A 10,787-nucleotide genomic window follows, 5' to 3' on the forward strand; every position below is an offset into this window, starting at 1 on the left:
TAATGAATGTGAGAAAAAATCAAGACTCAAAGCACCCCCTTGAGCGCGTGTGACTGACGCGCTTGCACCTCTCCTGAAATGGCAAGGCAAGGTATGAAACGCAAGATGTGAGATGTCTCCCTCTACGAACCGTCTGGCTATGATCGAGTTAGTGGAAATTGATCTTCAATGAGGAACTAGTTCATTTACACATCTCTCGGTCTGATAAAAAACAGAAAGCTGTTGCTGTTTTCAAGTGTCCTACAGGTACTGAACAGGTAATTGGAGAAAAATTAGCTCGGTATCATTCAGAGGTAAGTCACTATCTATCATTACAATGTTTTCTTGATGTCGTTTATGAACATAGTCAATTTACGTACTTACCCACTTCAGCGAAAATACTTGTTTTGTTTACTCCTTAATTTCAACAGGTATAGTCCCGTGGTAAAAGTGTCCACTCCTATATTCAAAATTCGAGCTGACAGTTAGTGATGCATTGAACAGTATACATTTAATTGAAATTGAGATGTGATATATCTGTATCAACATAATATATTATGTTATATGTTGGGGGATTGAAATATTAGACCTCAGTTGGACACGTCAAAAGCTCATACAGATTTTTAGCTCTGCAATATTGCATCCTTGCTGAGGATGGACCAGCTGGGCTCTATAAATTAGACTATTATATTCATCCCTATGGCTCATATCCTGCTATACCTGTTGCAGCTGGATACTATATACAGTATGACAGAGAGTAGAGTTTAATCATCTGCAAAGTGTATCAAAGGATACACTTTGCAGGATATATCAGAAGCATCATTAACACATTGTATCACTTGATTGGCTGGTAATCTTTATGAGAGCAGTTCAATGCTCAATAATGCCTATCATTATAATAATGCAGCTACTAGTGAGAATACAGCTACTAATTTCAGAATGAATTCCAATACTTTTATTCAATGCCAATGCTCTTGATTTTTATTTTTTTTTGCTCATCCTTATAGGAGTTTCATCACAAGTTCGTTTAAATGTTGCGTGTCTGTTGCTTCTGTGTTCATGGCAAATGTGTTGCACTGCTCTAGAATGAAGAGACTTGGTTCCATGACTATTTGTGTAACGGAACATTTCCTTTTCATGTCTTGCTCTGTCCTATTCAGAACACTCACAGCTTCGTGTTTGTTGACCATTATTATTGAAGAGTGACGACACAATCTTGTAGAAAGCATTACATAAATATTTTGTCAAATTTGTTAATCCTGCAGTTTAAAAGGGTGTCTTTACAGTATGCACGTTAAATCCTTTATATATTGCAAAGAATCTTGTATATGCTATGCAGTTATTTATCCGCTGTTCATTTATTTATTACTGACAGATCTTTCTGCTTAGATGTGATAGGATGTGATAGGAATCACAGATGTGCTTCATATTGTAGTAAACTACTCACCAATGCTCTATGTGCAAGCTGCTTTCATCATAGTGACCACACGTTTCTTGGTGTGTCACTGTCTCACCCGGGTCTTTATGGATATAAATTCTAATCGAGAAAAAAAGAGATTAAGTATTCAAACCATAATTAACTTCAGCAATCTGGATAAATATGCTTTTGAGCAGAATCACTTTTTTTTTTACTTGAATAGGTATTTCTACTTGTCATGTACAACGACAAGTGAAGTTTTATTAAACTCTCAGAAACATCTCCACTCACACTGTTGATTAAATCCACTGACTTGATATCACCCAATGGAGTGAGATTAACTCCCCCCCCCCCACTGCGTATCACCAGGCAGCCATGACGACAAGGACAAGTCCATACACAACAATGTCAGGAGTTGGGTGATTAAATACAAAAGGATACGTGATACTAGTGCTCTTGCCAGTGCCATGTCTGTTCACCAGACGTGAAGCCAACAGCATGGGACAAAATGTATCGGATAATTATTTCAATTCAGTTTAAATTGAATTGATTGTGGAATTACCCACAATTCCTGTATACTTTTTATACTGTACACACTACACGCCCTTTAAATAATAGCCAGTGCCCCACAAGCTGCAGCTCCTTGAAGGCTTTAAACAGGCTTCAAAGGGTGGTGGGCGTTCAGCAGGCGAGGTCATTTGTTGCATTTGAGCAACCATGTTATGTTGCAGCCTAATGCAACATAGTGCAACGCGTTCCACTTGGTGCAAAAGCACAGCAAAGCACACTGGAAACCAGCAGGGCTGCTGTGGTGTTTGATGCGACAGCAGCTGAGGGCTACGAGGGAGTTTCTGATCAGCAGGGACTCAGGATGCTACCAGGGTGAAAAGCTAAATGGATTTTGCAGAAAACTGAGAAGAAAATGAAATGAATGGAAGTAAAACCTGCTGCCTTCATGCAGAAAGCTGAGATTGTCGTGATTGACGGTGAACCGTCGTCGCGGCGACAAAGCGCACAGTCAAACCAAAAGTGAACCAAAAAGTAACGTGGTAACCTAGGGGGCATAATCCACAGGCCCAACCTACATCTATAAAACCTTTAACATGAGTTCGAGATTCCTGTCCATTGACGTTTCCTCGGCAACAGCTTTTGAATATATTAATAAAGGAGAAAGGTTAATTATTTTCACAATTAGTTTTGCAAAGTTGGTAGCAACTCTTCCAATATAGAGACAGATGTGCAACATTAAGTATTAACGTAGCTGGGTGCGCAATATATTCAAGTTTTTATTGCATTTATTTATTGGAGGTTATAGGTTAGGTTACAATGTTTACAAAATGAGATTTAATGCATTTCTGGCTGTACAGTTGCAAAAACAATATTTTAAAGGATGTGTAGACTCTTTATAGGCACTGTGAGTTCACATCATCATGTGATTGATCATCGTCTTAACTGGTTTTAAAAAGGTGTTACTGGCATTAGAAAAGAACATTTCCAGCTTGATCAAGCTGATTCCACAAGACGACTTCCGTGTGGCTTAAACATGAGGTCTCTTTCTCTCTAATGATTGCTTCCTGGTAGCGTCATATTGTAAGCATTGAGAGCATCCTAAAATACCTCCCAGCTCTTTTCTTGGCTTTGGGAACTTCTGTATTTCTCAGGGCTCGTGATAGCAGCGCCTCTGGATGAAATGACATCAATCACAAGCGTTCTTTTCATGTTGTTATTTCCACTTCATGTTCGATCTTCAATATCAACCACTTTCAAGCAACAGAATATTAAAGTAATCAGATTTCTCAGAAAATCCACAAGGAGGACAGCTTGGTGAGAAAAATCCTAACAGCTATCTGACAGGCTACTTTATGATGTCATTTGATATTACATTGCAAACATTTTCATCCAAAGTCTACAAATAGTTCATATCAGAAGATAAGAATCAAAGTGCATGGTTCCAACATGTTTTTGTGACCAAAGTCAAGGAGCGGTCTGGATTTATTTGCTAACCACATCGCAAAGTAACCATACCTCATCTACATAGCACGGTGAACTAAAAATAATACTACAGTGCAATAATCACATCTAAATTACAGTACAAATTGAAGAGAAATAGAGATGAGTAGATAAATAGATAGAATAGATAAATTGCATAATTGCACATATAGTACAGCCATTAACAGGGATGAGAATGATACTTGGGATGATGATTGAAATAAAGCACAGCTCAAAGCTTTTTTCCCTCCAAATACATTTAGTCACAAAGGGGCTATTTCTGTAGGTCATGTGGCACCATGTAAAGGATGGCCCTATTACACTTTAAAGACCCTCTGATCTTAGCACAAGGAATGTCTCTTGTCTGAACAAGTAATTACACAGCAATTTTCGAAGATAATCACGTCTCTCGTTATCCTCTTAACCTGATGTTGGGTTCCCTTCTGACAGGCTGCTGTTTCAGTGCAGACTGGTTCACTGGATTACAGAGTCAAATGTGCACAGCAGATCCAGTCTCCTAAAGATTGGTCTAAAAGATTCTGAGTTCCGTTTCAGGACAATTCATCCATTTGGTATCACGTTAAATTAATTTGTGTAGCATATGAAACAGTCATCTAATTTGAAATGTCTACAACTATTCAAATATGAAGCAATTACTTTTTTGGTATTATTGTAAAAAAACGTACCTTCACTGTTATTGCTACTTGAGACGAATCTGAATGACTACTGGAAGCAGACAAGGTGAAAAAAGAAGATATTATTCCTTGTAAACTGATTTGCCTTCAGGGAGCCTTCCTACCTAAGCCCCTTCTAGACCGGTAGGAAACATGTGGTATTGCAGTTATTCCTTTAGGATTACATGGGCTCAGACTTGCATTCTAATTAATGTCAGGGGAGCTTTATGAATTTAAATTTGACCTCAAGCTAGACCACAAATTAAGCAGATAAATGTTTGGTTACACATCTCACTTTTCACTGTTCATGTCTCACACATGTTAATATGATATTTACAAAACATTCCACATTTAGCTTGTGATATATAAAATACTGTATTGTACTGTATACATGCTAAATAGGTTATAGCATTACAAGTTACAACTTGATAAAAAAGGAAAATAATTGGTGAGGCTTGTGAAATGTTTCAAACCCTTTAATGATAATGATATAAAAAAAAAGTTGGGCTGGCGTGTTGCAGACACGTTTGTAGCTCCTGGAATTTTCGAATTTGAAGGAGCCACTTGGTGTGAATGGTTGTAGACCATTCAGCTTGTTGAATGAAAACTTTGAGAACCTTCCTTGCTTAAAATGTAACTAAACGAGATTGGCACACAGTTGCCATAGTGATGTGGCGCAGGGTTAGCCGGATCGTAAACGCTGAAAAGGTCTGAGCCAAAATTGGACTGTCTTGATGCATCATCGTTACTTTAAAAAATTAAAAACCTTGTATGAAAAGTTCACCAAAACACAGCCTCTACATTTTTCAACAAAAACAGAAAGAACTATGTGACGAGTCATAAATGAATAAATTCAACATCAATATTAAAATGGTCTTGGCACCAGTACTGGGGACCCCTTTCTGTGATCTGACACAAACCCCCCTTTAAGCAGGACCCCAAGGGAGCAGAATAGTTGATTTGTTGTGACCAGAGCTGCCCCCCTCCCCACACACACACACACACACACACACACACACACACACACACACACACACACACACACACACACACACAAACACACAGCACAACCTATCTGTCACTCCAGTTGAGCTATCGATTTGTTAGCACAATGGTAACGAGACCTGCATCAAGATGATGTAGAAAAACATTGTGTCTTTCAGCTGTTACTGGTTGCAACATAAAGACCAGCTTTCATTGAGAGCTTCCAAAGCTGTATTGCAATCTTATGTTTGCCATCTTTGCACTAGTGGGGCTTCCACTGTAGTTATAAATCAAGGCTTCTCCAGCATTGAGTCTCTTCCTTGAAAGAATGCAAAGAACAAACCATACAGTACATGAGTATTTTGGTCCTTGCACACATAGATATATATGAACACTAGATGTCTTACGGCGGAGTCTAGAACGTCCGCACATGGTGGCCATCTTGCTACAGTCAACTCGCTCACCCATAACATTGTGTTGCATCTACATGTACTTTTTAAATGACCATAACTTGCTCAATTTTCAACCGATTTTGAAACGGTTTGGTTTGTTATCAACGTCAGAGATGTCGTTATGCCACTGCATACTTCTATTCTATTTTTAAAAAAATAACATAATTATAAGTAATTATAACATAAGTATGCAGTGGCATACCCTTTCTAAGTTTGTTTGCAAACGAGTGTCTGGAGGGAAGCAGCTGTAACCTGGATATTAATTGTAATTTCCTTGGCCAGACGTCTTTAATACTGATAAGGAACCCGGGTAGAAGGTAGAGAGCAACTTTCACCAGACCAGACCTTCCTTGAACCTTTCTGCTCTACTCTAATTGCCAAAGCCATGGCTGTAAAATACATTATCTGGAAGAGAATGAATCCTACTTCTAATGCATTTCATCAGAGTTTTTGAAGATTGTGTTTATACCACATTTCTAAGTGTTCTAGTTCCCTATTATGTAATGTGCTACTTTATGATCCATGAAGTGTCTTATCTTTAGAAAGGAATTATGAAATAAAAAGAATTATTCTCTTACTTGTATCTTGCAAGTTGGCTTTTATTCAGAACAACAGTTCAAAAGCAAAAGAATCCATGAGATATTTGATTCACATTTAAAGCAGCCAAGTGAAGATATGTGATCCTACGTGATTAACCCCAGTAAAGCTGTCTATCATCGTCTAGTTCTCTAGTTCAGTGGTTCCCCTCCCTGGTCCCTCAGGGCACTGTTTTAGATGTTTCCCTGCTCCAACACACCTGATTATAATGAATGGTTCCTTATGAAACCTGAAAACAGCCCATTCATTTGAATCAGGTGTGTTGGAGCAAGGAAACATCTAGAACATGCAGGCAGGGGGTCCCAAGGACCAGGGTGGTGCTGATTTGTCCAAGCCGCTGTGGTATGGGCACATCTTCAGACAGCCACTGTTTCACATATCTTCCTCATTCACTTTGGGGGTGCGAGGAGGGGTGATGGCCAGGTAATTTCAAATTAGAAATTAGTGTACAGGTACAACCAAATTGGTTGTACCTGAAGGGTGACGTTTTACATCCAGTAACAGTAATGATATTAACAAATAGCCTAAATTACAATGCACAGGTAATTTAGTGATAGCCTATGCCCGCAGTTGTGGTCGTGACCGGTCTTGAAATACAATCCCGAGTATTCTTTGAAAGAGACCAAGACAAGAACGAGTAAAAATGCGGTCGATTCAGAGACAAGACAGAGACCTTCAAAATATGGTCTCAAGTCCAACACCGGTCTCGCCTACTACAACAATGGTATCTTGTGATCTTATGATAATGTTTGGGATTGATTTAAATAGTTTTTGTCTTATAAAAAGGCGACCAGGGCTTGTATATTATTTCAAGATGGCTATTAAACTGCATCATCTCATTTCAAATGCAAACAAATAAATCCATGCTTCATAGTCCGACAGAAAATGCTAAAACTCACGATGTGGAATCTGATTGGCTCATCAGGGGCACTTGATTGGTTATGTGTATGTATGTTTGTGTGTGTCGTCAGTACAGGGACTGCTGTCTGAGAGAGCTGTACATGAGGGGAGGAATGGAGGTGTGGAACAGCGAAGAAGAAGGAGGAATGGAGGTAGAGGCCTCAGCAGACAGCCCACCCTGGTCCAACAACTCCAGACACCTCGTCCACAGCTCCAACGTCACGGCCAACCTCACCTACTTCCCTTACTACCAGCACTCCCTTACAGTTGCTGCCAGTTTCATCCTGGCCTACCTGTTCATCTTCCTGCTGTGCATGGTGGGGAACGTGCTGGTGTGTATAATCGTGCTGGGGAACCGGCGCATGCGGACCGTCACCAACCTGTTTATCCTCAACTTGGCCATCAGCGATCTTCTGGTGGGAATCTTTTGTATCCCCACCACACTGGTGGACAACCTCATCACAGGTAGCTCAGCTCCTATCTCCTAAATGTAAAAGTGATTTGGCATTTGGAACGTGTCAACACTGTGTGTGGTAAATACAGACTGTTTCTTGACTCTGACCACCAAAATACTGTTCGAACTGTTCTGGTTCTTGACGTTTCTTATTGTATCTGTTTACAATTCTATAGTTTCCACCGTCCAAGACCAATTGTTTTCACCAATATGATAAGTTAATAGTGACACATTCTCCGGCATGTAGTTCTTACATTCAAGAGAACTTGCACCGTACAACCATTAGCTTTTCATTCACATCACCGACACACACACATACACACAATCACTCTGATTAAAATGTTTGAACACCGCTGTGCTATACACCTACAATTTCAAGCACAGCAGTCAAACTTAAATCACGTTGGAGAGGAAATAATTTTTTTTTTTTTTGTGTGCTTGATGATTGACATTGATTCTGTTGAAAGGCTGGCCATTTACCAACACTGTGTGCAAAATGAGCGGCCTAGTGCAGGGGATGTCTGTGGCGGCCTCAGTCTTCACCTTGGTAGCCATAGCTGTCGACAGGTAAGTCAGCTTCTTGATGGCTGCATGAAAGAGAGCTATTCGATTTAGGACTGTAGCACAATTGTAACCTGAGGTGCAACCACTGCTTCATGCAATTCGATCCGAAGTTGAGACACTGAAAGAAACACGAGGAGGTGAAAAGAATAGTTTCCAAGCACTTGGAGGAATGTTTTCTTAAATACTTGAAATATGAAGTAAATACTTGAAAAATGTATTCATCGGGGCTGAACTTCCGGTATCTCCACAGGTTCCGTTGTATAGTGTACCCTTTCCAGCCCAAACTCAGCCTTTTCGTGGCCAAGGGGACCATAGTGATGATTTGGGTCTTGGCTGTGGTGATTATGTGTCCTTCAGCGGCCGCGCTGACAGTGGAGGAAGTACCTTATCACTACATGGTTTCCAACCGTGAATTCAACGTCACCTACCCCCTGTACACCTGTTACGAAAACTTCGCCAACCCCAAGATGCGGAAAATCTACACCACCGTGCTTTTCGCTCATATCTACCTGGTGCCTCTCACCCTCATCACCCTGATGTATGGGCGGATCGGGGTGAAGCTCTACACCTCGGTGGTGTCCAACAGGGAGCCCCAGGACACAGCTGTCCAGGGGCCCTCTGGCAGGCATGAGGGCAGGCCCCTGATCTCCCAGAAGAAAATCAAGGTGATCAAGATGCTAATCGTGGTGGCCGTGCTCTTCATGGTGTCCTGGCTGCCTCTGTGGACCCTCATGCTCATGACCGACTACTCTGGTCTGGACGGGGACCAGCTGGAGCTGCTGACGGGCTACATGTTTCCCTTTGCCCATTGGCTGGCCTTCTCCAACTCCAGCGTCAACCCCATCATATATGGCTACTACAACGAGAACTTCAAGAGGGGCTTCCAGGCCGTCTGCCAGCCCAACCCTTGCTGTTGCCCGGGGGACTGGGAGCTGGGATGCAGGAGAGCCGGGGAGGGCCAGACGGGGGCTGGGGGCATTGGGGGGGGTGCCCTCAGAGATGGTACCACCAACGCCAACCCCTTGGTGTTTGGAGCCAGGAATAACGTTTACACGGACGGAAATCCAACGGATACGGTCCGTCTGGAGCTGGATCTGAAGAGGAACTCGAGGGTGGGCTGTATCGTCCATATGGAGGGCAGCGGCTCGGAGGGCAGCTCCGGCGTGGGCAGCGGGGGTCACAAGAGAGGGTTTGGCCTGGAGGAGGCAGAAAGGATCAGCCCGCCTGGAGTAGCAGTCTGCCAGGCCTGGGATCATTAGAGAGGAATGGACAGTCATTTTACACTAGCCACAGTATGCTGGAAGGGCTTTGAAAGTCACTTGTCAGAGCATCATGTTTGTTATATCTAGGGCTGCTAAAGTTACAAACGTGTTCATGTGTTTCAATTTAATATCGCAGATTCTCTCGTTTTCCCCTTTTAATGTACCTAAACCAGAGTACATCTGCCTGCTTTCTGCACGGATGCATGAGGTATAAACTTGAAGGCACCAAGGAATCCAAACGTACAATGTCTAAATAAGTATTTCAGAGGGGTTTCTGGGTGTGTGTGCATGCGTGGGGGTTGTGTGTGCATGCGTGGGGGTTGTGTGTGCATGCGTGCATCTGAAGGAGCCCCTGCCTGTGATAAGGACCAGGCAGCTGCAGCTCCAGCTGGTCTAACAGCCAGGGATGCAACCAACCCACCACCCCAAAACACACACTATCCTTGAGCTCTTTGCCTCATCTAAGCTCTGCCAGGAAGGGAATAATAAACATGCACGATGCTCAATGGCAAATTTCACTTTAGTAGTTGAAGACTTTAATCCCACGAGGCTGAATTGTTATTGATTGAGATGTTATTTTACTATAAAAACAGGAATTGCATACACGTGTGTTTTTGTAGCCTGACAAACCAACTGAAAATCCCCACATAGGAACTTCACACTTTTAATTGGGACAGGATAAGGGGGGGGAACAACTTGATTGTGTTTATTTATAATTACTGACTGCAAGCCATGTGAAAACCATATAAATGTACTCACAAAATGTCAGCTATAAGTAAGCAAGAATGAACCTAAATTGTGTTGTGCTGTAGATAGTGGCTGTAGTTTCTTTTGAGTATTTTAACGTGAAAATTGACTTTATATTTGTACTTTGAAAGAATTTAAGATGAACTGTATATGCATCCTCTTGTGTAATGTTTTGAATTTGACAGTAGAACCTGAGTATGATATTTCTGGTAGACATGTACAAGTCTGTTTATCCTGTCTACTCCCTCTGATGCCAACCGAGCTGGTGACCCCCGCTGGCTAGAAGTTTGTACGTAGTCTCAGGTTATAAAATACATTCTTATCCACACCATCCGGACAGGTGCACAATCAGATGTATACTGTACATACATCAGATCATTTTCAGAAAGAATGATACTGAGTTTGCGCCCCAGGGAAATTTACCTGAGTGGGTGTTTACATGGGAAGCGATTAAAGTACCTTCGCAGAAACTTAACCACAAACAAAAGTTCAGCAGATTCTCTTCTCTGTGAACATAAGTACAACTTATGACAACAACAATGAGCCCTCAGGGCAGACGTTAAATATCAACCACTATCTGATCACCCATGGCGGACACGCCCCTAGGAAATTCCCATGAAAAATGTCCAACCAAAACAGTTACATTGATGCTATGGCCTCGCTTACAGAATAGCATATCATATTTTACAACTCAGGTAATTCAAATTCTAAACAACAAAAGAAAGATGCACTCAGGTCATCAACAACACTCTTAAGTAGTGTTTGTCA

General features: G+C 41.6%; 1 protein-coding gene across 3 annotated transcripts; it reads left to right on the forward strand.

Moving 5' to 3' along the window:
- npffr1l2 (neuropeptide FF receptor 1 like 2) lies at positions 1–9,518 on the forward strand. 3 transcript variants are annotated; one of them, XM_062452034.1, is made up of 4 exons: positions 1–257; positions 7,064–7,457; positions 7,914–8,013; positions 8,261–9,518. In XM_062452034.1, the coding sequence occupies exons 2-4, from the start codon at positions 7,094–7,096 to the stop codon at positions 9,267–9,269; spliced, it is 1,473 nt and encodes a 490-aa protein (XP_062308018.1). In that variant the 5' UTR covers positions 1–257; positions 7,064–7,093; the 3' UTR covers positions 9,270–9,518. The 3 variants fall into 3 exon arrangements, with proteins under 3 accessions (XP_062308018.1, XP_062308017.1, XP_062308019.1); XM_062452033.1 differs by having other exon boundaries at positions 2–293; XM_062452035.1 differs by having other exon boundaries at positions 38–91.
- The last annotated feature ends 1,269 nt before the right edge of the window (positions 9,519–10,787 follow it).

This window comes from Osmerus eperlanus, chromosome 25, assembly GCF_963692335.1.
Source record: "Osmerus eperlanus chromosome 25, fOsmEpe2.1, whole genome shotgun sequence".
Classification (NCBI taxonomy): Eukaryota; Metazoa; Chordata; class Actinopteri; order Osmeriformes; family Osmeridae; genus Osmerus; species Osmerus eperlanus.

Bases quoted from the DNA above. Each gene is read 5' to 3' on its own strand.
- npffr1l2 (XM_062452034.1), top strand. From the start codon at position 7,094: ATGAGGGGAGGAATGGAGGTGTGGAACAGCGAAGAAGAAGGAGGAATG. The intron at 7,458-7,913 runs GTAGCTCAGCTC...TTCTGTTGAAAG, and splicing joins GGTGGACAACCTCATCACAG to GCTGGCCATTTACCAACACT. The intron at 8,014-8,260 runs GTAAGTCAGCTT...GTATCTCCACAG, and splicing joins GTAGCCATAGCTGTCGACAG to GTTCCGTTGTATAGTGTACC.